Source organism: Colletotrichum orchidophilum (assembly GCF_001831195.1).
Source record: "Colletotrichum orchidophilum strain IMI 309357 chromosome Unknown Scaffold_70.1, whole genome shotgun sequence".
NCBI classification, from domain to species: Eukaryota; Fungi; Ascomycota; class Sordariomycetes; order Glomerellales; family Glomerellaceae; genus Colletotrichum; species Colletotrichum orchidophilum.
The window spans coordinates 198,878-225,151 of record NW_019173026.1 but is presented as its reverse complement, the minus strand read 5'-3'; the positions used below and the strand labels follow the sequence as shown (position 1 = coordinate 225,151).

At 54.6% G+C, this 26,274-nt stretch overlaps 6 protein-coding genes across 6 annotated transcripts; 2 read left to right on the top strand and 4 right to left on the bottom strand.

The window, feature by feature from the left end:
• Positions 1-383: 383 nt before the first annotated feature.
• On the bottom strand, positions 384-1,842 carry CORC01_08334 (uncharacterized protein; the record flags this gene model as incomplete). The annotated part of the gene is made up of 3 exons (XM_022619966.1): positions 384-1,205; positions 1,271-1,553; positions 1,619-1,842. The coding sequence occupies 3 exons, from the start codon at positions 1,840-1,842 to the stop codon at positions 384-386; spliced, it is 1,329 nt and encodes a 442-aa protein (XP_022473570.1).
• Positions 1,843-5,432: 3,590 nt separating this feature from the next.
• Positions 5,433-9,292, top strand: CORC01_08333 (ubiquitin carboxyl-terminal hydrolase; the record flags this gene model as incomplete). The annotated part of the gene is made up of 8 exons (XM_022619965.1): positions 5,433-5,559; positions 5,609-5,756; positions 5,818-6,277; positions 6,332-7,927; positions 7,980-8,579; positions 8,633-8,950; positions 9,002-9,131; positions 9,183-9,292. The coding sequence occupies 8 exons, from the start codon at positions 5,433-5,435 to the stop codon at positions 9,290-9,292; spliced, it is 3,489 nt and encodes a 1,162-aa protein (XP_022473569.1).
• A 759-nt stretch (positions 9,293-10,051) lies between these two features.
• Positions 10,052-10,769, top strand: CORC01_08332 (Tim17/Tim22/Tim23 family protein; the record flags this gene model as incomplete). The annotated part of the gene is made up of 3 exons (XM_022619964.1): positions 10,052-10,153; positions 10,211-10,306; positions 10,413-10,769. 3 exons carry the CDS (start codon positions 10,052-10,054, stop codon positions 10,767-10,769), a joined length of 555 nt encoding a protein of 184 aa, XP_022473568.1.
• Positions 10,770-11,762: 993 nt separating this feature from the next.
• CORC01_08331 (endo-beta-glucanase) lies at positions 11,763-13,403 on the bottom strand (the record flags this gene model as incomplete). The annotated part of the gene is made up of 3 exons (XM_022619963.1): positions 11,763-12,536; positions 12,614-12,714; positions 12,794-13,403. 3 exons carry the CDS (start codon positions 13,401-13,403, stop codon positions 11,763-11,765), a joined length of 1,485 nt encoding a protein of 494 aa, XP_022473567.1.
• Positions 13,404-16,901: 3,498 nt separating this feature from the next.
• On the bottom strand, positions 16,902-18,692 carry CORC01_08330 (SKIP/SNW domain-containing protein; the record flags this gene model as incomplete). The annotated part of the gene is made up of 1 exon (XM_022619962.1): positions 16,902-18,692. One exon carries the CDS (start codon positions 18,690-18,692, stop codon positions 16,902-16,904), a length of 1,791 nt encoding a protein of 596 aa, XP_022473566.1.
• An 843-nt stretch (positions 18,693-19,535) lies between these two features.
• CORC01_08329 (FAD binding domain-containing protein) lies at positions 19,536-21,581 on the bottom strand (the record flags this gene model as incomplete). The annotated part of the gene is made up of 2 exons (XM_022619961.1): positions 19,536-21,427; positions 21,488-21,581. The coding sequence occupies 2 exons, from the start codon at positions 21,579-21,581 to the stop codon at positions 19,536-19,538; spliced, it is 1,986 nt and encodes a 661-aa protein (XP_022473565.1).
• Positions 21,582-26,274: the final 4,693 nt, after the last annotated feature.

Genomic DNA, 26,274 nt, shown 5'->3' with positions numbered 1-26,274 from the left:
AATCGCCTGTCTGAGCCTAAAGTCTTCACTACAAGTCGAAAATAGGAAGAAAAAAACAAAGCATGCCCTCTGGGTATGGTATGAAATAGACGTTACGTTGGGAGCTCACTTCTTTCCAAAACAACCTGTTACCCCTTTTTTTCCCGTTTAGTTACCCCCCCTGTTTCTTAGTCACGATGTAATCCAGCTCACCTTTTCATGATACCAAAATTAATGAGAAAGGCGTCTATAATCCCAACTGTTTCATGTGTGTGTTTGCATCAAAGTGCTACCTGTGTGTAATATGTGCTCCTGTCCCCGAAATATTTCCTATTGTGTGTCGCCGGTTGGTATCGTTACAATTGCGCCGCCTTTGCCCCATGTCTGAAAATCGCTTCTAACACTTATACTGCATCCATTGTCGCCCTGGTAGTCAACTGCTCGTTTTTATTGCCCAGCTTCGAAATCTGAAGAAAGGCGTCCACTCCGTACCCTTCGAGGCTGTGTAGCTCGAGGCTGCCCGCCCAATACTCGGCGTAGACTCGGCTCAGGGGCAAGCCCATACCCAACCGCAGATCAGGCGGCCGGCTCGTCATGGAGGCGAGGGAGTTGCCGTGGTTATGGTTGTGATGGTTGGTGGGGGTCTTCATGTCGGCGCGGCCCAGCTCGTCCGAGACGTGGAGCTCCTGCATGGTGGCGGCCAGCTTGGGGACGCGGCCGAGGTTCTCGAGCCGGCGCTGGCTCTGCGGACCCTTTGAGAAGGACCAGAGGTAGGGGAGCTCCTCGTGCGGGATGCCGCCGCCCTGGTCGGAGATGCGGATGATGACGTGGTGCTGCGCCTCGCAGATGGTCACTTCGATGGGGGGCGGGGGTCTCCCGTCGTCCTTGGCCTTACCGCTCTGCCGTCGCTCTATGACGGCCTGGACGGAGTTACGTAGGAGCTCGCCGATGATATACTCGAGGTGGCTCAGGATGTAGGGAAAGCTGGACTCGAGGTGGCCCTCGACCTTGATCTCGGGGACCTGGACGTCCTGGCCGTAGGTGGAACGGGCGAGGCTCTGGACGGCGCGGGTGCAGCGCTCGATGACGTCCTTTGCGATGCACTTTATAAAGACCTCGCCGATGAACTCCGACTCGGAGAGCTTTGCACCCGGCGAGAACCAGGGGGAGTGGTAGGTTTCGGTGAGGGCGAGGTGCTGCTCTGCAATGACCCTTCTAGATATTCTCTGCGTGGGCGTAAGTTAGTTTATGCAGGCGTCAGTCAGCGGGTCGTAGACTCGCGAAGACTTACAGATCGCAAAACGGTATTCATAAATTTGTCAAGATCCTTGGCGTCCATGCTGCCTCTGCTTTCCAAGATGCCCATGGATAGCTTGGGTATGACAGTGAGGTGCGCCTTGAGCATCCCGCTGATGACTTGGCAGAATTTTTCGTTTTCCTCCAGGGTCTTGATCTCCTTGATCTTGCGAAAGGTATCGAATGCAGTGTTGTATAATTCGTAGACTTCTTTAATGTGGGGGTTCGTGACGACGACGTAGGGCAGTTGTTGCATATCTCGGATACGATGCGCTAATCTATTGCAACGTCAGTCCCTGACCGCTTGCGAGGCGAAGTAGTACGCAGGGGAAGGGCAACCTACCGAGCCGGCAGCTCAGTTCGAACATAGTTCGCAGAGCTCAAGAGTCGTGATTCAGTAAGGGAGCGGCCGAAAACCATGAGCTGGCGCAAGCTGATCGGGCGGGCCTCTTTCACAACCCATCTAGCAGAAGTCTTTAGCATGTGACGTTTTTCCCACAGGCGGGAAGGGCGCACTCGTCTAGGACCGACACCGGTCTCCAAGTGGAACTGCTCATTGAACGCCATGGCGATGACGAGACGCCGTTCTCACGCAGCCTCCCGGGCGTGGGCAGCGATACCCTCCTAGGGGCCGATGTCAGTCTGCATCGTCTACCGGCATGCTGCAATGCGATGGACACCATGCCGTAAATTCCATACGAATGAGAGGTTGGGCAAAAAAAAAAAAAGAAAGAGCTTTTGTTATAAAACGGGCAATGAAGTTGCAAGAGGAGCAGTAGCTGCTTGGACGGAACTGCTCCCAAGACGGGGTGATATATGAGCGATTTTGATTGAGGCAGTAGTTATATGGCGAGGGCTGGTTGGGCAGCTGTTGAAGCTGTCTCGAGGGCGTGACCGGTCGACAAATTGGATGACTCTCGCATCGAGAATGGCTGGCGGTTGCTACCTTGCAGGGTCTGGAACTACCCGACACTGCGGAATCGGCGCACCATGCTGCGGACTGCCGCAACGGGCATCCCTGGCTCTATATGTCCAGCGCCAGAAACGACGTGCCCTGATTGGGCCTGTCGAGGGGCCAGAGATCCACCTCCCCTCTGGGGCCCTGCCGTGCGCGAGCTCCAGCTTGATCTGGAGGAGCCCGTGGCACCCTCCCGCCTGGCCCTCCCGTCTCTGCCAGGTTGGGAAGCGGGTTTAGTCCGATGACAATGTTCGGTCAGCATTTACAGCACGGGAAACTGTGAAGAATTTCCCTTCACCAATATGTTTGCTGCGGTTAAGCGTTCATGAGGAGAGCCGGAGAAAGAAGCTTACCTCAGCTGCCACCTGAGTTTGTGGATTCGTTCAAACGGCCCTATTAACCGTGACAGAGTTTCAAATGGTGGAAACACAGACGGCTCAAACACATGTTCTATGCCTCCAGTGCCTGATTTATGGGCAGACGTTTTGTTACTTGAAACGGGACACAACCTGGCGGTGTGCAAAGCTACGATGGCGCGTCGGTCTGAATTTATGTGAGTACCTGAGGTGGGATGTGATTCTATTTTCCCGGTGAGGGTTGTCTGCGGAGTAAATGAGGACACCTCTGATAGGATAGAAGCACGCATCCGTTGGGCGCTGTTGCGAATGCACGGGTCCAAGGGGCCTGGGGATATAATCTGCCTCGGAAGCCGTGCTGCACTCGGATGGAGGGGCACACTGGCAAAAGTGGGGAGGTTACTAAGGAACCTTACATATTAATCGATACAGAGTATGCTAAATACTACATTCAGTTTGCGAGGGCGTGGCTTGTTACTCACGGAAATAGGGACGGCTGATTTTAGAAGATGGATTATATCGCCTTTCTTTGACTTGACTTTTCATGTTGACCTGGTCATCCCCGGTATGGCAGAAGGGCCATGGTAGAAAGCAACGACTTGGAGAACGGGTAATTAAGCAGAGGGACGAAGTGACAAAAGTGTCCAAACCCTTGTAGATTGAATTGATCATCAATTGCACCCCTCGAATCAATGATGATGGTATTGTCAAGACTTACCGTAGGAAAGATGATTCTTTCTTGTGGAATAACCACATATGTACCAGAAGTCCCCGACGCGGAAACTAAACGAAGCCCAGCATAAGAGCCAGGCTCTTGGGACATCCACATATCGGATGAGTTGAGCGACCAGTCAGTGACTAAGGCATCAGGCGCAAAAGCTGTCAATGCTCACTTCGGCCGAATTTACTTCTTCAGACTGCCCGCGTAAGTGAAACACGAATCCCATTGGATGTACCTTGTGGATAGTTTGCTCATAGCTGGTAGTTCTCCGTAGAGGAGCAAACCACACAGAGGTTGTTGGCCTCAAAGAGCCATGCTCAGAGGGAGATCACTGGTTATTTGGCGAAAATAAACTCAGTGTCCAGTGTCCACTCTGCCGCAACTTGCAAAAATCTATCACATCTCCAAAGGAGACTAGGCGTCTGGATCCAAGTTTCAGGCGATGAGACGCGGTTGCAAAGCTATCTTAGACACCGCCTTGGTATTATAAGATGGTGAATCCCGGATGTTTGGCTATCTGGTGGTTCAGCCTTGTTTGGCCAAGTTGGATGTTTGGGGGAAACTAAGAAATGGTGGCTGACATGCAAGGCTAAGATGAACTGAGTCGATCAGATGTTAAAAAGACAAACCCGCCGGCATCAATCACATCACCAATGTCAGGTCTGGGAAATAGGTGAAAGGAAACTGGATTGGGCCAGCTCTGTTGGCACACCTCAGTCACGGAAACGTCATTGGAGGAGTGGGGGCTTTCTTCCCCAATCAGAAGGGCAAGGAGCATCTCGGGCTGGGTAGGTGCAGCTTGTGCCGGAGAGCAGCTTCACTGACTGGCTGCGCTAGAGCAGCAGGTGAAGTACCTTACACGCAAGCCCACCTTTGCCCCAGCTGTCCGGCATAAAAGGTCCTGAGCCTGGATAGCGGGGCGCCTTGTCCACGACACAGACGGGATCAATTGTCTACTAGTTTGCCCCAGGTTCTGTTAAGACAACATCGCAGTCTCAATAGTAACCACTAACACATCTAGCTGACGTACGCCATCACTCATGTCAGTTCACTGCTCCTCAGACCCAACCACTCCAGCAATCCCGTCTACTTTGGCACGAAGGCCTCTCCCAAGGGCCTGTCTGTCTGGTACTGCTGATGCTGCACTGCGCCTCACCTCCCTCCAATCTATCTCTCCACAGCGACTAACAAATAGACAATCACCTAGATTAGGTTTGCATGCTCTGTTCTGATACTGGTGCAAAGCCACCTCACTGCTCCCATTCACTAGAAAAAGGGCGGGCTGACTGTGACCCTTCTACTGAGTAGGTAAGGAACCTGCCCATCCATTGACTGAGGTGCTCTCCACTGCCTCGTGTCCACACTTCCAGTTGCCAGCGGCAGCACCTGTACGTACCTTACCTTACAGTGCACCTTCTTTGCCTTACCTCACCTCACCTCACCTTGCCGACCGACCTTGCACCTGTCTCTAGGTTCCGCACCTGCTTGGACCAGCCCGCCTCCACCTTCCTGGTCTTGTCTTTTGTTCATGCAAGATCTCTTCCTCACCAACATTTTGTCACGACTTGCTCCATCCTCCAAAGGCACAATTGCTCGTTGCACCCGCCATTTCCTGGGTCCATAACGCAGCCTGCCGCTCACCCTTGTATCGCCTGTCGCTTGTCGCCTACCTGCCTCTGCGGCACCCACTCCGTCATCGAAGCAGCCCTGGCGCAAATCGCCAGTCTGCTGCTTTTCCCTGACTGGCAACGGCATCGGCTCCTCTCGCACTTCCCTTCATCCCGCTGCACATAGACCATGGTAAGCCTTCTAGACAAAGCGACTACTCTCCTTCTGCCCCTCTTACCCTCACTTCCTTGCCGGGCTTCGTCATCACCACGACTTTGCATCGCCTCCATCCCCCATGCTTCAGCTTGGACTGCTTGGAATCCAAGCAACAATCGATACCCCGCCATCAGGCCAGCCAAGCTCTTTGCTGCCCCCGTCTCTATTTCTATTCCTACCACACCACATCACCTCCTAGCTACTCTCCTCCTACTGTATTCAATATCATCTCGCTACTTCAGCTGATCCAAGTCTATTATTCCAGAGCTACAACAACGACATCCACTCGCCGAACGAGATGGTGGTGGACACTGACGAGTACGTCGGCGGCACCGACTCGGAGAAGGAGCCCATCGCCATCATCAACCCTGACAACCTCGACAATGAGGCCGAACAGCTGCAGGACCTGCCTCTGGCAAATGACTGTAGGCACACTCAACCCTTCCAGACCGCGCGCCGGCTAACTCGGGGTAGTCGATGCTATGAAGGATGTCATCTTTCCGCACCTTCACGAAGAGCCCGAAGTGCTCGAAGACGTAGTCAACACATGGACTGTCGAGGCATGGCGGTCAATGTCGAAGAAGGAACATGGCCCCGTCTTCCAGGCCGGCGGCTTTCCATGGTACGCCATCTCCATACTCAGGAATGGTCCTCTTCGGTAGCTTTGCTTACACTTTCCCTAGGCGCATTCTTCTCTTCCCTCACGGTAACAATGTCGACCAGTGCTCGATTTACCTTGAGCACGGATTTGAGCCTACCAACATCCCCGAGAATTGGAGCTGCTGTGTGCAGTTTGCGCTTGTGCTATGGAACCCGAACGACCCGACTCTTTACACCCACCACACGGCGCACCATCGATTCACTAAGGAGGAGTCAGACTGGGGCTTCACCCGGTTCCTCGAGCTGAGAAAGATGTTCAACGTGCCCTGGGAGGGTGGCAGCCGACCACTATGCGAGAACGAGACTGCCAATATCACAGCCTACCTCCGCCTCGTCAAAGACGAAACGGGTGTTCTATGGCACAACTTCAACAACTACGACTCAAAGAAGGAAACAGGCTACGTCGGCCTACGCAACCAAGGCGCCACTTGCTATCTGAACTCTCTTCTTCAATCTTTGTACTTTACCAACGCTTTCCGAAAAGTACAGTAGCAAGACCCGCAATTTGCTTTTTGTGTCCAAACTAACTTTCTGCAGGCCATTTACGAAATTCCCACAGACCACGAAGAGAGCATGGGCAACAGCGCCTACACTCTGCAACGTCTCTTTTACCAACTGCAGACCTCCGAGCAGGCCGTCGGAACGAATGAGCTGACCAAATCTTTTGGCTGGGAAACACGGCACATTTTTGAGCAGCAGGATGTTCAGGAGTTGTCGCGAAAGCTGATGGAGCGTATGGAAGAGAAGATGAAGGGTACCCCAGCTGAGCACGTGCTCCCGGAGATGTTCAGTGGTAAGATCAAGACCTACATCTCCTGCGTCAATGTCGACTACGAGTCCAGCCGAGTCGAAGACTTCTGGGACATCCAGCTCAATGTCAGCGGCAACAAGAACCTTCTGGACAGTTTCAAGGACTACGTCCAGGTCGAGAAGATGGACGGCGAGAACCAGTACTACGCTGGCGACGAGTTCAAGCTGCAGGATGCCAACAAGGGTGTCATTTTCCAGAGCTTCCCCAACGTCTTACACTTGCAGCTGAAGCGATTCGAATACGATATTCAACGAGACACGATGATGAAGATCAACGATCGATACGAGTTCCCAGAGATCTTTGACGCAGCACCGTACCTGACTGAGGATGCTGACAAATCAGAGTCATGGACGTACCAGCTTCACAGCGTGCTCGTTCACAGCGGTGACTTGAACGCTGGCCACTACTACGCATTCATCAAGCCCGAAAAGGACGGATGGTTCTACAAGTACGACGATGATAAGGTCACAAGAGCCACGATGCGTGAGGTGCTTGAGGAGAACTTTGGCGGAGAATACAAAACGCACCCCGCCAACCACTTGCGGGCACCTCTTCAGAAAAAGGCCCCAGTCGTACGCCAGAACAGCGCATACATGCTGGTTTACATCCGCCAGTCGCGCCTGAACAACATTCTTTGCCCAGTCTCCAAGGAGGACATCCCTCTTCACCTGCGCTCAAAGTTCGACGAAGAGACTGCTCTCAGAGAGGCGAAGCGTAAGGAAAAGGAGGAGCAACATCTCTACATCGGCGTGAAGGTCATCACAGAGCAGACCTTTAAGAACCACGGCGGCACAGACTTGACGTCGTTTGACGCGGACCAGGCCGATGGCGATGCGGCGCCTCGCTCGTATCGTGTGCTGAGAGCTTCGACAATGGAGGATCTGGTGGGTACCATCGCGACGGACCTCGAGCAAGACCCTCGAAAGGTACGCCTTTGGATCATGGTCAATCGCCAAAACAAAACGATCCGCCCCGACCAGCCCATCATGGATCTGCGACCTACGGTGGAGGAGTGCTTCCAGAGGGCCGCTGCACACCGGGATCAGTTCTTGAGAGTCTGGGCCGAAGTGGCAGAAGAGACTACGCCAGAGGGCGAGGCAGTGTGGCCGACCTACCAAGGCCAGCTCAATGGCGTTGTCGTGAAGAACGACCTCATTCTCATCTTCCTCAAGCACTTTGATGTTGAGGCCCAATCGCTTCATGGCATCGGCCACGTCTACATCAGCAAGGAGAAGAAGGTTGAGGAACTGGTCCCGATCATCATGAAGAGGATGGGATGGGGCGAAAAACTGCCAGGCGACGAGAAGATTTCGCTTTGGGAGGTAAGCTCTTCAATCATGGTGTGCAATTTGAGACTTCGCTGACTATTTCCAGGAAATCAAGCCGACAATGATCGAGGCCTTGAAGGCCAAGCAGTCTCTCAAGGCCGCGGAACTGCAGGACGGCGACATCATTTGCTTCCAGAAGACGACAGAGCGCAAGGGCGACAGGAACATCCTCGAGAAGCGTTTGGGCTTGGGCGATAAGCAGACGGCGGAAGAGCCTGCTAAGAAGGCTGACCGTTTCGATGATGCACGCGAATATTACGACTTCCTCCACAACAAGAAGACCGTGAAGTTCCACGCGCATCCGACACGCTGCAACGCCGAGAGATTCCCTCCCTTCGAGTTGGTCTTGAATTCCAAGATCAGTTACGATGTTCTTGCAGACCGCGTCGGCGACAGGCTCGAAGTCGACCCAACACACATCCGCTTCTGGACCGTCAACTCGGCAACAGGTAACCCCAAGACGACTGTCAAGCGTGGTGTCAACCAAAGCCTGCAACTCATCCTGAACCCCTCTGGATACAACCAATTGAGCTCTAGTCAACGAACGGATGCTTTTTACTTTGAAGTATTGGACATGAGCTTGGCTGAGCTGGATACCAAGAAGAGCATTAAGATCACTTGGCTCAGTGAAGGCATCACGAAAGAGGTGAGTTACAGCAGAGGATTCGGTGGTATTTTGAGATGCTGACCAGACGCCAGGAACAATTCGATCTCCTCGTGGCCAAGAACGGTAACATTGAGGACCTGATTCAAGTCTTGGTCCAGAAGGCTGCCATTCCCGACGAGACTGAGGGAGGCCGCATTCGCGTGTACGAAACCAGCAGTCACAAGTTCTACCGCGAACTCCAGCGTGATTACCCCGTCATTAGTATGAACGACTACACCAATGTTTTCGCGGAACGGGTACCCGAGGAAGAGATCAACGACGAAGAGGCGAGCAACTTTATCCAAGTGTTCCATTTCCAGAACGAGCCCAGCAGGGTTCACGGCGTACCTTTCAAGTTCATGCTCGTTGAGGTATGTATCGCATCCCAAATGATGCTTTGCAGAACACTAACAATATGACAGGGTGAAAAGTTCTTGGATACCAAGAAGCGTTTGGAGAAGCGGACTGGTATCAAGGGTAAGAGTTTCGAGAAGATCAAGTTCGCGGTGGTGAAGAGGTCCCACTTCTCTAAGCCACAATACCTTAACGATGGTACGTATTTGCATCAGCCACTCGGTTTTTGCATTGCTGACAGATGCATAGATGACGAGTTGTGGAACGTTGCGACGAATGACGATGATTATCTCGGCCTCGACCATGTTGACAGGACGCGAACGCTGAGAAACGGCGTTGGTGACCTGTTTTTGCGGTAATTCATGGGGGACCAGTCTTCTGCAGTCTTGGATGCTGGCGGAACGTAGTATCAAGAGGATTTAGAGTTTTGTTCGATACATCCAGAATCGATATCGGTGCGCCGTGGTGATACCAGGGAGGAGCATTATTTCCGTGGTTACAAGGTCTACAGCAGCAAGCAGGTCGAGTCTCGTTTCATGCTTGTCTGCGTCGAGGGACATTTTCATGACATGCCAAGCAAGGATCGCAGCGGGCCTATGATTAACATGCTCTTCCGATAGAAACCAGGATCCATGTAGCTCGCTTTCCAAAAGAGGTGGAGAATATTCATAACGTGATACATTGGCAACGAGGGTTGTGCACTTTTGTGACGTTGACCCCGTGCCCCCCTCGGTGTCCCAGTCGCCAGTGAAGCCGCCGCCATGAAGCACAGGTGGGAATCCGGAGAAGACCCGGCGTTTTGCCCCACTTGAACTCGGGATGGCCCGCTCGGAGGTCGGTCAGTCGAACAAACCGGGTGAGTGGGGGGGGGGGATCTTGCACGTGCTCCACCGATAAGATAAGAGGTACCTCGCGAGACCGTGGAATAAATTTGCCATCGGCGCATTCAGGAACAAGTGCCTAATTAGGGGCGGTATTTGCTGGCAGAAATATCCAAGATCCATCAACCCTGGCGCATTTCTACTCTACGCGTCGCGAACGCTTCATCGGCGTAATCCAATCGATTCGCACTCTCCTTGAATCCACAACCAACAGTCCTAATCTCTACATCACACATAATGGCTTTCCCGGGCGGCGGTGCGATGCCTCCCCAAGAGTCGCAAGGCGGATCTCCAGGCGCCGCGGCGGCGCTGGGCCCTCCGGACCCTGAGATGAAGGCTGTACGTTGGAGGCGGCCTTTTGACGGAACGGCCATCTGCTAACGCGGCATGCATTAGATGACCAATTTTATGGAGAACTGCTTCACGAAGAGCATCATGTCCGGCGTCATGGGTTTCGGCATGGGAGGATTGTTTGGCATGTTCATGGCATCTGTACGATTGAACCCTCCCCTTTCCACATCTCCCCACGACTCCCCTCTTCCTCTTCTTTCCCACGTAAACGGGCATCTCGACTGACCTGGGGTTATTTCCAAAACAGATGTCCTACGACACCCCCTTCCACACAGCAACGACAGCGGGCCAAACGACGGTGACGCCGATCGCGGACCTGCCGCTGCGCCAGCAGCTCCGGGTGGGCTTCAAGGACATGGGCACGCGATCGTACGGGATGGCCAAGAACTTTGGCAAAGTCGGCGCGCTGTTTGCGGGCATCGAGTGCGGGATCGAGGGGTTGCGGGCCAAGAACGATTTGGCCAACGGCGTCGCGGCGGGGTGTCTGACGGGCGGGATCCTGGCCAAGAATGCCGGGCCGCAGGCTGCGTTGGGTGGGTGTGTTGCGTTTGCGGCGTTTAGTGCTGCTATTGATGCTTATATGAGGCAGCCCAGCGATGAGTGAGGGGGTTGAGGGGATGTTGGTGAGTTTGGAGGGAAAGGGGGGGGGGGGGGGGGGGAGGGGGAGGGAGAGGAGAGGAGGGGGGGGGTGGGGGGGGGGGGGGGGGGGGGGGGGGGGGGGGGGGGGGGGGGGGGGGGGGGGGGGGGGGGGGGGGGGGGGGGGGGGGGGGGGGGGGGGGGGGTTGCAAAAGGCGATACGGACATGAGAGGACCATGGGAGGGATGTTTACGGGGGCTGAGATGAGCCGATTTGGTCTTGTCCTCCCCCCTCCCTCCCCCCTTTTTGCTTTCCGTCTCGAGGGACGACGGTCTGTTTTGACCGTACGGAAGTCACTCCACGTCCCTCTGTCTGTACATGTACCAACAAAAAAAGGTGGACGGAGGATGTTTTGCATTGCACGGCGTTACCGGATGGTCATCCTGCTGGTTTATTTTTTTCTTTGGGAGGGGAAGACGATATAGATGCTACAAACTCTCTCCACTTTGGGTTTTCCATGAGGTAGGGTGTGTGTACATTGCTGTACGCACGCCATCGACGGTTCGACTGGGCGGGACGATTCTATTCAGGTTTGAGGCGGATAGACACTACTATTTCGTCAAGAATAGATTTGTAATTTATAGATTTGGCCTTGTCTAGAAGAGTAGAAAGAATCTGGCCGTTTAATTTGATGGATGCACTGCGAGTGCTATTTCCTCCTTCATTATAAACCCCAACCGCCTTCCCCCACTTTTTTTCCGGGTCTGGTAGGTTATTCTACTAATCTCAAGCATCAATCCAGGAGGGAATGAAGCTAAACAACATGTGCGAGAAAACCTTGCTGGCTCTCACCTAACTCAAACAGCCATAGATCGGATCCCATCACGATCACATGCCACCAGGATTCCTGCCTTTGTGGCATCCTTGGTTCATCTCATCTCGTATAGTTCTTTTTTCCTTCCCTAGTCTTGGTTCTGCTTGGTCTCCCACTTCTTCGTTATGATCATCTACCCTGCACACTCACGACGCAGTGTAAAAGTGAAAGGCCCCAAACTCCCAGTACGCCGTCTTAAATGCGTCCGGGTTGTTGGCCTGGAAATCCGAACAGCTGGTCCCGCCGCACCCAGAGTGGGCAAACTTGGCCTCGACAAGCGTGCCGCACACGTCAATGTTGATAATGAGCGACTGGTTCTTGAAGTGAGAGCCCACGTTGCACGCCGTGTTGGGGAAGTCGGCAAGGGCCTCACCCCAGGTGCTGGGGTCAGGCGACGTGGCGGCCGTGATGTCGGAGGGGATGACATCCCTCGCAAACTGCCATACGCGTATGCCCTCGTCGCGCCACTCCATGGCCATGTATCCGCCGCCGGCGTCATTGAAAGCAGATCCGTATGTCGACGGTTTGCCTTCGACGCCACACCCCGCGTTGCCGTTTGTCGTGTTCTTGCAGTCCGACTGCAGTGTCGAGCCCGTCTGCTTGCGTTTCACGCTCATCTCACACCCTGACGTCGTGTGCAGCGTCATCTGGTTGCCGTGGGTGCCCTGGTTGATGGCCTCCATGACATCGATCTCGCCGGCGGCCGGCCAGTTGCTGGAGTCCGAGAACCAGAGCGCCGGCCAGCTCGCGCAGCCATAGGGGGTGTGCTTCACGTCGAAGATGAAGAGGCCCTTGTCGTACTGCGTCTTGGACTCGACGCGGACGGAGAAGCGGCCCGTCGAGGCGTCGGGCGTTGAGGTGTTGCCAGTGGTGTGATCTACTCGAAGGACGGCGGTGGATGATGTGGCGAAGGTGAGGTTCTTTTCACGAGGATTTGGTTCTCAGCCCGGTGGTTCCAGTGAAGGATAAGAAGTAGTAGATGGGAAAATGTATATACCCTGCTTGCGGCCTCGGCGGCGCCCACGTAGTGAACCGCACCCGCCGTAGGATCGTATGTATTGAAATAGTTGAAGCGGTCGAAGAAGTCCTCTCCGGAGTCTGTTATCATCAGATCGAGTTCAGGTCATTCAGCCGGGGGATCGTGCGACGGGCGACGACTCCGAGCACGGTTCCGTACATGTGTCACTCAGCTGGTACTTCAGCTGGGAGTAGTCGGGATATCGGTTCTTGTTGGTTTGTGTGACGGCGACGGCAACGATAATGATAATGAGGACGACGACGGCACCGCCGACGCCGGCCCAGATCCGCTTCGTCCATGCCCTGTAATTCCACCACGCAGTCTTCCGCCCGAGGCGCTCGTTTGAGAATTCGTAGTCGCCCATGATGCCGCCGTTGTAGTAAGAGTTTTTCATGTCTGTTATGGAATCGGGGTATGGGGAGAAGCCTCTGGGCCAGTCTGGGGTCTTTATCTCATCCCGAAAAAGTGGGTGGACTAACACCTTTGGCGGCACAACGAGTATCTCTGCAAAAGGCTTCTTGCGATTCAAGTTGGGCGGAACCCTGTATGTGCCTGGCTGCGCCACGAAGACGCCTGCAGGCGGACGTTGGCCAGGCCACCTAGCGGCCGCTCTAGACTTCGGGGCCGGGGTGGTGGGAAGTAACGGCTCGAGGTCGAGGGCGACGGCTCGAGATTTGCGCTTTGGTCTGTGAATGACGGGTTTGGGACCCTTCCAGTACTCAAACGGGGTGTAGCCGAGCGATGTGTTTGGCCCCAGATTTGGAACCATCTTTTCTTCAAGCTGATACGCCTCCCCCCCGATTTTCAGAGAGTGACGACTACGCCTATCATAGGTATTATGTACGCGTATGCTGGCGGACCACCAAACCGGTCCAATGGCGACTAGTGGAGGAGTTGGAGACGGAGTGGCAGCCCGGCGTTTCCTCTGCAGGGTACGTCGATGCCGTCTCTCTGGCGTCAGGGATTTGAGAAAGGCAATGGGAGCGTCGGGCGTAAAATGTTCGTATTGGTGCTGTGTGCCAGGTTCGGGCTTACTATGGCGTAGTAGGTATGCCCAAAGCAGGTAGGTGACTCAAGTGGTGATAAGAGAGGCCATGCTTTTTTCCTCCCTAGTTCAGTTGTAATGGTAGTGTAGGTGAAGCGGCGTAGTCCTCTCAGAGACGTGAAGTGAAATTATAATAAGAATATTAAAGAAGAAGGTAACAATCACGGCCTAGAGGCACCTACAGGCGTTGAGAATGCGGTGGAGAAGGGAGGGTAGAAGGGAGGTAACACATGAAGTAGCGGAAGGTGGGAAACCTGGAGAAATAAGCATCGATCGTGGTTCCTCACGGACAGACAACTTTTTCTAAAGAGGCCACGACGACGCGGGGGGAGAGACATGATACACGGTGCCCAACAAGCAAGCAACAGCCTACTTTGCAACTGAGCTTCAGCTGTGCGTCCGAGGAATGGATGATCCCCTGAAGATCACATAAGTCAGGGGGGGTCACGGTGTCGAGCATAAAGAAACATGAGAACGACTGACACTTCCGCGCCGGCGCCAAGTACGGGCTTGGATATAAACTGGACGACGGTACCGAAGAGTTTGCCAAGGAGGGGGAACCATCCACCAGGTTAACAAACAGGTGCCTAACGAGCTCGTGTGTGTGTGCAGCAAGGATATTTGACTGCCGACCTTGACGGGCCAGGTCTTGGGAGCGGAGTTTGGGGAGTAGTGACCCGAGGTGCATTGCTGGAAAAGTCAAGTCCTGTCAAAAGTCATGCTGTCTCTGCAAGCTGGCCGGTGCGTGCGGGGTGTCGTGTCTGGGAAGAAGCTTCTTGTTCATGCCTTCGAGGCAGGGACAACCCTCGGGATATTAGGGAAACGGCGAAAGGGGAGGGGAGGGACACCGACAGCACATCCAGAGTGGGGTGCCTGCAGCGTTGCCGTGGCAGGGATCGAAGAAGACAAGAAACATAGATGGGATGGATATTGGAGACAAAGCTGGGGTTCATGGGTCTGGATGGGAGGCCGGGCTCGCTCGGCCTGCGTCGCAGTGAGAGAGATGGACAACTCGAGAGAGAGAGATACTTTAGTTGGAAGGGCGTGCCCAGCGTTAGAGTTCGAGGCAGGGCTGCCCTCAGCCCGAATGTTGGAGTCTCGAGACGAAGAACTCTGGATGGGAGAGAGCGAACGAGTGCGAGTGCGTTCTCCAAGTGTTAATGTCAGTGGTCTGCCTCGGCTCTCGGACGGCATCTCGTTGTTGTCTTTGGTGCGCGGGCGATGGTGGCAGACGTCGGTGTCAAATGAGCGGGAATCCGAAGTCTTCGTCGACGCACGAGATGAAGAGATAGAAAAAGGGTTGGAGTCCATGTCAGATGAAGCAGCCCGGCAGGATGAATGCTTCATAGCGTCCCATAGCGGATGCACGCCGACGCTCGCTGGTTGTCGTGACACACCTTGCATTGGATCTGGGATGTTGAAGTTGGGAGGAGCCAAACTTGGCTCTCGCATCAAGGGGTGCCCGGCTTGGATGCCGAACCCAGGCACATCCGCACTAAAGGGCTTGGCGACAGGAGGAGGCTCACGCAGCTACCTTGGTCGTATGCGTTGCCTTTTTTATGTCAAAACGCCCGAGAACTATGTCGAGTGGGTGTCTCCTCTTTCTTCCTGCTTGATTCTTCGACCCGATGTCGGTGATCCTTTCCCGAATTATTGAAGGACTTTGGCAAGACCCTGGTTTTCGGGCTATGGAAAGAAAGCCAGATATCAGCCCTCGTCTCATGCCCGTACTTCCTTCATCCAGAGGGGATTTCTCGTAGAACCTAATCGAGAGCATGATCCTCAGAATGTAGAATAGGACTGGAGATTAAGAAACGAGTGAAGGAGCAAGAATAGACGGAACAGCCGCCAGGTAGTCAACGTGTCACAGCCTGCCCACGTACCTAGCTAGTCGCATTGAAGGATCGACTGCTGACGTGCGGCGAACCATTTTGTGATTGATCTGCGCCTGGGAAGTCCTCCCATTCGAATTCCGATCAGGTTCGGCGTGCCGCCCCTATAACGCCCCTCCAATCACCTTGTAAGATAGGATTAAGAGGACTGATCAACGCCTTTCAAAATCTGTAAGCCTAATCATCGGGAGTAAGAGGGGTCGAGTGAACATTGGAACTGCATGCGACCAGCCGCAGGCGCAAAGGTATGTTCGTGATGCGAACATGAAGCCTAAATATTTGCACCCTTTGTTTGCAAACCCTGTAAACTTTCCCCGTTGTGGTTGAACAGATTTAAGCTTACCATAATTCTCTAACTCTCCCTCTCCCTCCCTCTCCTCCTGCCCTTCTGATGCTCTCCTCCCTCCCTCTCGTCTCACAGAGCCTCAAACAAAACACCAACTCTCCTCACTTCATAGTTCCCGGTAACCCGCCTTCGCAAGCACCCTTTCAACTCCCGTCCCTCCCGAAAGCATGAACCGTCACGTTATCCAACGCTGGTTGGCTCACAACCAAGGCATTGGCAAAAGTCTCCGCCTCGGAGCTTAAACCACGAGAGCAAGTGGATGACTGTTTCATCAAAAAACCTGTCAATTAAGGCTGCCCGAGAAACTACGGACTTTGAATACAGGCCCGGACCGTCGAATGCTCCAGCTACCACCATGTTTCCCACCCTGCCTGATCTTCGTCTCAACTCACCCCTTGGGCTCGCCTGATATCTTGAATCTTGCACACACCCGGGCCAAGAAGCCAGTGGACCAATGGCAACTCGCGACGTGCCCCTCGGCGGTCACGACTGTCACTTGCCCGACACCCACTCTGACAAGTTTTACCGACCCAAGGGCCTGTCAACCCAGACCAGCCAGTACAAATGCCAAAATGCTCCCGTCTCGTCCGGTTCTCGGCTTTGTCCTGAACAGCATGAGTTGCACCAGTCCGATGAAAAGGTCCGCATGAATTCGCCCTCTTTGAAACAATCAGCGTCGCTGCGAACTCACCCAGTCGGCTTCAAGCCACTCGACATAATTCGCCCTCAAACACAAGGCCACGAGTCTACGCAAGCATCCACTGTTTCTTCACCACGTCTCTAGGCTCAATCGAATTCTGATTCTGCTTTTTCTGCATTATGCCCTGCAGTTTTGCAGTTTGTGTGGCTGTTTCCGATGCTCCGAATGAGGACACCCATCTCGATGCCAGTTCCAAAAAAAATTCCCTGCCATGTCGTACAACAAACCCAAAAATTTCCCAAAAGCTGTGTTCGGCCATATTGGTAAAAATTCCACAGCCTTGTTTAATCATCATCCTCTTCTACTCGCGCCCGCTTCGGCTGCCGGGAATCGTCGTCCTGCAGACCGTATCCCCTCTTGGACGACGAATTTTGCTCCACCTCGGACAGGAACTTGTCCACGTTGAAAGGGTCCCCGGCGTCCTTCTCGAACTGCACTGGTCCCTCTCGCGCCTGTGTGAAGTATTTGTTAGCACTGCCCTTTGCCCTCTTTCGAATCGCTGTACTAACCTCGACATCCTCCGTGCCCTTGAACGTCCCCCTACCTAAAGCCTCGCCGAACCGACTGGTCTTCTGAATCTTGGCCATCTCCTTGTCACCCGCCGCTTCGTCTTCCTCGTCGTCCATATTGGCTCGCGGCCGGTAAATGCTGCTGATTACTTCTTGCGCGGCGAAAAGTGGCTTGTCATAGTGGTTGTCCTCGTTGAAACCACTGTCGAAGCCGCTCGACTGGTTAAACAGTCTCGAGTCATACATGGTCTCCTTGGACTGCGTAGGTTTAGCGAGACCCAGGGCAATCTTTTCCGAAATGTCGCGGTTTTGCTCTCTCGCCATAACCTGGACCCTCCTCTCAGCACCCATACGTGACTGACGAAGCTTTCTCTCCTCCTCGCGCATCCTCTCCTTTCGTGCCTTTTCTCTCTCTCGGATCTCGGAGTCCTCCGACCCCTCCGAGTCTTCCGAGTCTGAGCCGCTGTAGCTGCGTGACCGTGACCGTGACCGTGATCGTGAGTCTCGTCTGCCGCTACCGGCCCGTTCTTCGCGAGCCTTCTGGGCCAGCATTCTGAGGTTCTCTTCCTTTTGCGCCTTCTCCTTCTCTGCCAGGCGCTGTTGCATGGCCGCGCGCTGCCTGACCTCCTCGCGAGCGTGTCTGTCTGCGACGTACAGCGCTTCGGAAAATTGCGCAAACTTGTCGTTGATCGCCACGTCCTGAAGTCCGCGTCCGTCGGCCGCTAATCTCTTGTCCAAGGGGACGGTAAAACCCTTGGGGTTCTTCCAGTTGGAGACCGGCGGGGGGATGCGCCAGTCCTCCTGGTCCTTGGCCGTCAGCTTCCGCGGCGGCGATCTCAAGACGGGAGGAGGCGGACTAGGCGGTCCGCGAGGGATCTTCTTGTGCTTGAACTTGGGAGGCTCCATCGGGTCCCTTTGCCGCTCGACAATCTTCATGATGCGGTCTTGCTTGGCTGAATTGTCGCCCATCTGATTCGCCGGCGTGTACCGCACAAATGTAGGATCGTTTCGCTTTCCGACGCTGAGCGTCTTCGGCTTCTGGGCGGCCACGGCGCCGCTGACCAGCGCTGCCAGTGCATTCTTCGTCTTTTCCGCCGTCGCTTCCACCTCCTCTTGACTCGGCCGGCTCAGGTCGATTTCTCCCGCTTCAGCGCGCTGACGGAGGGGAATCAGATCCTTGAACGAGGTATGAACAATTCGGTTTTCGGCGTGGCCCTGACGCGCAATGGCCCCGTAATCGAGCTTGCCCTCGCCGTCGACCTGGATGGCGAGCGCGTTGCTGGTCGTCGCGCCCTTCTTCCCCATGTCCAGCGGGTACTGAGCAATCGGTATTTCGGGGAACGCGCCGCCGTCGCCAAAGTCTTCGGGTCCTCGCGGTCGCCATCCTGCTCGCTGTTGGTACGGTGGAGGGCCCGATCGCTTCAGCACGATTTGCGTCTCGTCCAGCTGGCCGGCTCCGACGATTCGCGGACCGCGTTGCAGGGCGCGCGAGGGAGCCTCCTCATCTTCGCCAGTGTATTTTGGTTTCGGGAGGGCCGAGGCCAGAGATGCCGCGATCGAGGCCATGATGGTTGGCTGGCTTCGTGAAGCTGTATTTGGATAGAAATTCGAGACATGTCACCTTGAAATTCGCAAGGCAGGTTATGCGCCTGTTCTAATTCGGACTAGCGTGAATGTGAAAGTGGGTCTGGTTGTGATCAGTACGTACCTCCACGTTGCTCACTCGCCCGGAGCCCACCTCCCGTCAGCTTTCCATCACAACCTGAAGACAACGATTTACAAGAGTAACACAAGACTCGATTTGGCCTTCTTTCTCCTTGTCCATTTGTCTGCTTTTTCAGCAAAAGCTTATTTCTCTTCTATCCTCATGGCTGATTCTTCAAGCCATTGCCACTAAACGCTTCATCTCTAACTCTGCGTTCTCGAGTCCAGGACCTGGTACGCCATGCTACAACCAAATGCTAATACGGATATGGCCACTCAGCTCAAACTCTCACAATCACCAATCATATCCTTGAAGTATCTCCTAGAGCCATTCGAGCCCGACCAGACCACAGGTGCTTGATAAGGTAAGGTCTTCCATCAAGCTCACGCAAAGCAGTCCTGAAAAGCCTTTCATGTGGCAATCTGCTACGTCAAAGTCCTACAACAACGAGAGCGAGTAACCAGCAGTTCCTCTCATTAAACGTAATCATGCTTACTAGACGAAATCAAAAGTTGAGTCCGGTGAGGTCCGCCAGGATGTATAGTTCTCTATTTCAAATGCGTCTTGAGATCATCGAACAATAATCTACATTCTAAGGTCTAGGCAGCACATGACGCTGGCCACTCCTATGTACAGCGGCAATATATACAAAGAAGTCAAAACACCGCCTAGGGCATTCGCAGTGGCTCTATCAAACAAAACCACTATTTCTTGCGGCACAGCTTGCTGTTCTGCGAAGGCAAGTTGCCCATAATCATCTCCGACATCTCCCAGCTCTCGGACCCGACGCCGTTCTGCGCGTAAAAGACGTCATTGGGGTCGTACTTCTTCTTGAGCTCGAGGGCCTTGTTGTACTTTGTACCCCAGAAGGCCTGGGTGAAGTTGGGCTCGATGTAGTCCGACTCGGACATGTACGCGCCGGCGCCGGGGGAGACGTCACGCCAGCGCTGGAGCCAGTCAAAAGTGAGCTTGTCGCTGGCCGCCTTGATGACGGTCTCGTTGGCGGTGGGGTCCCAGAGGGCGGCGGTGATGCAGTGCATGACGGCCTCGCGCCACGCCGGGTTGACGGCGTTGTCGGGGTACCCCGTCTTGGGCGCCGCCATCATGTTGAAGGCGACGATGTAGCCGCCCTCCTCGGAGACGGACTTGATGGCCTCAAAGGTGGCGTTGAGCTTGGTCTCGTCTTCCCAGTTGGCCCTGGGGAAGAGACGGCTAGCCTGGCGGATAGCGTTGGATCCCCAGGGCTCCAACGGGAAGGAGTTCTTCCAAGCCGAGTAGAAGTTGTCGTACTCGGTGTAGACGGGCTCGACGACGAGACCGATCTCGGCCCACTTGGCGAAGAGGGGAGCCGCGAGCTCAGCGAGCTCGGCTTTTGTCATATTGGGAGCCCACCAAGGGCCCATGTCAAAGGCGAACGAGGTGCCGAGGTTCTGGATGCGGAAGTATCCGTAGTTGGCGTTGTCGACAGCGTACTCGACGAAGCCGTCAAAGTAGAAGCGGAGCGCGGTCCAGAACTGGTCGGCAGTGAAGTTACCGCCGCTGGAGAAGGCAAACGTCATGGTGGTGATGCTCATTTTGGGCTGCGCCTTGACGACGGCAGAGGTGACGACGCCGTACGTCGAGCCGCCGCCGCCGCGGATGGCCCAGAACAGATCGGTGTTCTGTGACTCGCTGGCCGTCACGAAGCGGCCGTCGGCGGTGACGACTTCCAAGGAGAGGACGTTGTCCGCGGCCATGCCGTACAGACCGGACATGGGGCTGTGTCCGCCGCCCTGGACGTAGCCACCCATGACACCCACGGTCTGGCCCTCACCGCCGACGGCGGTGACACCGTACTTGTCGGCAGCCTCGTACATCTCGTACGCCTGGACGCCGGCGCCGAGCTTGAAAGCCGGACCGCTGTACGAGTCCTGCTGGTAGCTCTCGTAAAAGTCAATGTTCTTGAACTTGTGGGTCCAGATGGACAGAGCACCGTAGCCGGTGGACTTGGCGCCGAAGTCGTGGCCCGTGTTCTTGACGACGAGGCGGAGGTTGAGGTTGCGGGCAAAGTTGACGGCCAGCTGGATGTGGGCGACGGTGGTGGCCTCGACGACGTAGGAGGGCAGGCCGCCAACCTTGCAGTTGGTCTCGCCGACATTGATCGTGGGAGGCATGCAGTTCATGCCCTCCAAGAGGACGGCGTTGATGGCTGTGGGATCCTCGGTGTGGTAGTACGACCCGTTGACCCAGTTGGCGGTCAAGAAGTCGCACTTGGCCTGGTCATAGTTGCCAAAGTCGTCGTAGCAGACAGAGGCTTCGGGGATGGTCTTGGTGAGAGCACCACCCAGGAGGAGGTTGAAGATGTCCCAGACGAGACCAATCGGGTACAGGAGGTCTCCGGGGTATGTCTTGCATCGGCCAAAAAGTGATCTCTTCTCGGTCAAGGATTTGTCTTCGAATCCAAACAGGGAGATATTTGACAGTTGGAGCGCTGTGAGGTTGGTGAGGACGGCATCAGTGAGCTGGACCTTTTCCCCGTTCGAGAGACCGGCGGAAGTACTGGCGATAGAGACGTCAGCAACTTCGGCAGCCGGGGCGACTGTCGAGGTGTTGGCAGCTATGGCACGAGTTAGTCACTCTATTTCTTGCTGGCTTGAGCGGCCGGTGGCATGCTTACCGACTTCTTGGCCGTCGATGACGATCGTCTGGGCCGCAGCCAAGTGGCTGACAGACAGCAGGGCCGCCGCCAAGAGGGAACGCATCAAAGACATGGTTGCCACGTGGGTTCAGACGCGAGTGCTGCTGATGGGCGGATGGAGGGTAGGAAGGGGACGATCACCGGAGTTGGGACAAAGTTGCTTCAAATATAAGACCTCGCAGATCTGATTCGCGGTTCTCCCAACGGCAGCAGCGGGATGAACGCGCGGAGACCGAGATGAGCAAATGGAACGTTGGACTGTTGGATGCTGGGAAGAGACGGAGACAGGCCGAAGCAGTGGGCACCCTTTTGCAAACGATAGAACCAAGACGGGAATGGCCTCGCTATGCCATCTAGGAGGGGATCGAACAATGGATGACGAGGTATGACAGCGGACAGGTGCGGGCTGGATGGCAAAAGTGTTGCTATACGGTGTACCGCCTAGGAGGCATTACCTTATTACGGATTGACGTAGGTCACAGCATCCACGAGCCACGGCCGAGAGGCAATGTTTGCAGGGCTCTCTTCCGGGCCCCATGACTTCTCTCTCTTAGAAAGCCAGCCGATGAGGGGGGTGAAAAGGGGCAAAGAACGAGGAGGAGCCAAATTTTGCCGGCTGAGAGCTCAAAGCAACTGATAACAGCGGATGCGCCGCAGGCATTCTTCGCCTAGGGCCCCAGAACTGGCCAAATGTGCTCGTTGATAACAGGCATTGAAGGGATCCCGATTCCCGCAAGATATGAGACTCCATCCGAGGGAGATGAACAATGCTGACCTCCTCGTGGAGTGGTGAGGGATGATGGGATAGGGGGGATCCTGGAGGCAAGGCTGCCATGTTCGGAGCCGTTGCTCTGGGTTGTCCAAAAGAAGAAGAAAAACAAAGTCTCACGAACATTGGACAACCATAAAATCACTCACATAGTCGCAAATGACACCAAAGAGAACAGGACCTGACCGGTTCAACAGGTCTGCAACTCCATCTCCACTTGGAGTCAGCACTGGCAAGGGTCCGGTGCAGACTGCGCGTCCGTTGAGTGGCTGGACGTTGCGCATCGGAGCCTGGATCTTGGCACCTTGGCCGAGATGATGGCCCCCCGCAACCTTCCCCCAGGGATCACGGTCCCGGCTCTTGCATGTAGCTAGTGTATGTTGCCAACTCGGCCCTTGGTAAGTTGGTTTTGCTGCGAGCCGGCGCAAGCTGGCCGGGCGGTCGGTTGGTCGGTAGGTCGGTAGGTTCACCGATCCGCGGCATGTCCGTCCGCGTCAACGGTCAAAGGGAGCAAGAGTCTAGCTTGGGAATTCCATTCGAAATGTGTTCTGGTCTCATCGAGTCGTTTAGGCGGGCTAGAAATTGTCAGTCCATGTTTTATTGTGTTGCCTATTTCGAGACTCTGGATGAACTATCTGAACTCAAAGTATGTACACTTTGGTAAGATAAGGTAGTGTCTGTTGAGCGAGTCAGGTCAATCCAAGTTGCAACGGACCAGCCCAGTTTCTTCACGGTTCAAAAGAGTTTCTGGTACACTCCCAAGCTTCTCGTGTATTTCCTTTTCTTTTGCTTCTTCGCACTCCACGAGGTTCCACTTGGTCCGTTTTGCTACTCGCCTTTAGGTCCACACGGTCACATAACGACGCAACCATAGCTCGGGCGTGCACCTATTCGTAAGGGAGATTTGCATACGGAAGATTGTTCATCGCAAGGATGATGGGGGGGAGCTAGCTACTCCGCGGTATCGGTATCCCAGGCAGTTGCCAGGTCCGGCTGGTAGAGAGACAGCAAGGTTGAAGCCAGTATTACACAAAGTCCCCGAAATACCTTCTCGCACAATGCTCCCTGTTTGGCCATGGGAAAGACGAGCGAGGTCACCTCACAATCAAGGCGCAGTCGCTCCTGGCGCAAAGATGAGCACATGGGCAGCATCTATCTCACTGGCGATTCAGTCATGTACCAAGGGGTGATGAGAGAGGGATTTTCCATGTTGTGAGCACGAACCGGCTGTTTCGTTTTGCTCCCGGCGTGTTTAGGTTCGCGAAGAACCCGTCATCCCTTTTTTCCTTCCCCCCCCTCCCCCCCCTTTGAGACGAAAGCTTAAGCCTGCCACGACGATATTACTGAGTTGTGTGCATAAGGTATTCACGAATATCCGTACATCATGTTGTAGGAGTCGTTGGCCGCCCACATGACGGAAATGAACGACCGTTACTGCGGCGGCGAACATTCGTCCGAAATTGTCCAGAGCAGAAGGAGGACTTGACAGGAAAATTCCTGCGGCGTGGTGCAGTAGCATCAACTTCACGCCGAAACCTCCCGATCTTCCCTCTTTTTTTTTTTTTTTCTCTTTCCCACGCCGATACTCAGTTGCCATGACTGCCGCTAGGTCGGCTTGCATAACATGGAGGGAGACTAGCCCGGGTGTTGGCAACCCCTGTCCCGCGCAAAATAGATTGAGGGCGAATTAATATATGCTGGGCGGGGAGGGCAGCGGGCTTGCAAATCCTATCAAACCATCGAGTGCCGTGCCTTGTTTTCCCGCGAGGTGATCATACACTATAAAGCAAGGACCACTTTTGGATCTTTGTAATGATAGGGGTTTTCAGAAATCTTATCGGTTTGGGCGCCCAACTGGGCGTGCTCTGAGGTGGTCTGGGGTAGGTACCTTATTGGGGGCGGTGCCATCCACGGCGGTTGGGGATGCCAAGTCGATGTCAGGTGCCAAACATCAAAGTCTCCAACATGCCACGGCGAGTTCGCGGCAAGGCAGGCAGAGATGAGGTGTGACAGCACGGCAGTCGCAACGTTCCCGACCGTCCCGACTGGAGGGACCTGCGTCTTTCCTTCTTCTTCACGTCAACGTGGGAGAGACATGGGACTTTGCGTGTGTAATCTGCTGCGCCGCCGGGGGCATGCATGGATTTCTTCAGGAGATTCGTCAGAGATACCACACAGTCTTTGACAACAACGACCAACCCAATATTGTCGGCCTAACGAGAGATGGAGACTACAGAGAGCCTGGGAGAGTCTAGCCACATCCGCCAATCTCTGCAACATATGGATGCTTTATCACGCTCTCTCTCTCTCTCTCTCTCTCGCCTTGTTGCCCCCTGGGGATGCATCGATGAGCGAGGCGGGGCCCCTGTTCCTACGGACCTACATGTATCCGTACTTCCTTTGCAGGCAACGAACCTGCCAGGTTCGTAAGCTCAGTGTTGTGTGGAATTGGTTTCACCTGGTCCGAACCTGCTGCCCTACGTCCCGGGATTCGGCCTGGAGACGTGGATTCGTCAGCCACGATCCTGGCACTGCACCACCAAATCCCAGCTCGACTTACATAGGTAGTATACCAAGTGTCGATGTGCGGATACACTACACTTATCAAGCACACAACAAAAGCCTAGAGCCACCAACCCCAGTCTGGCCCCACGAGTGACTCCTAGTCAATCTTCAGCCATCATTTGATAACCCAGAGTCTCCAAGTAAAAACGACCCCGGATGAACTCCACGCCCACCAGATGGCGATCCCAGCAAGCAACCGACCCTCGCAATCATCACTCACACCCCACTATGCAGGCCGCCTGTGTACTCGCACTATGTACAATACAGCAAGATTCGCTCTTCATTTATCAATCTACACTAATTCACGCCATGGAGCAGGAGGGGGCAAATGCGAGCGGCTTCGGCTTCTTTTCCTCCTTGGGCAGCACGACGGGGGCCATACCTGCCCCCCTCCCCACACTCCAGGCTGGACAGGCTGACCCTCCTCCACCCTCTCCCCATCTTTCTCAAGTAAGCTTGTTGACTGGAACTCACAGACATGAGACCGTCTCCCACCGCCCGAAAGCTGTCAAAAAGAAGATGGAAGAAGTGGAATGGACGCCGGATAGGCCGGTTACTTCCTGATCACGCCACTGACGCTCGGTCGTCTCGACGGATGCAAATATAAGCGCCGTCTGTCATTGAGGGAAATCAAGTCTTCTTTCCGAGCTGCGACAGATGTTCAGGTAGATCGACGGCCGGATGTGTGGAAGAAGTTCCCAAATTTCCGGGCTCTTCCTCGACACGTTGCCAGGGCTGGCCCATCCTCCTTCACACTGCACTGTTCGACCAAGGATAGAGAATCAAGCTCTTTGCCGATCAAAAAGACATCCTTGCCAGATGTAAAGCAGCAGGAGCAAGGGGGCTTGGGAAATCCTGGTGGTGTAGGGACTGCCACCTCGTCCTCTCGAAAAGCTCCAGTTTCGTTCCCACTGCCACAACCATATGACTGGTAACAGGATCTGTTTTGGAAAGCCGGGGCCGCCACAGCTAGTGTAAAGAGCTGTATAGACAGACGCAAAGATCACTAGGCTTAGAGGCCCTCGACTGGACTGCTTGCCGCTATTCCGTTTCTCCTGTATCCCGGCCCTGTCTCGCTATAAGACTGGGAAGAGAGCGAGGTTGACCTTTCTCGATGCATTTTTTTGGCCAATCTCTCTTGAACTTCCTTGCCCTATCTTGCCCTCCATGGCCACCCCTAGCTATACGGCTTTTACTACATTAAGACGAGGAGAGGAGAAAAAACAAAGGGCGTTTCCTTTCGTAGCAAGCTACAGCCTCGCTCAAGGGGGGCAACGGCATATAGATTCTACTCTTGCCCCCATCCTATATTCTCGAACCCTTTTCCACGCCCTAGCCTCACAGATCCAACCCCCATCCGTCAGCCAAGGCTCTCTTGGGCCTGGAGTGGTCTTGCCAACCTTGACCAAAGTTAATATTAGTCGCGATCAAG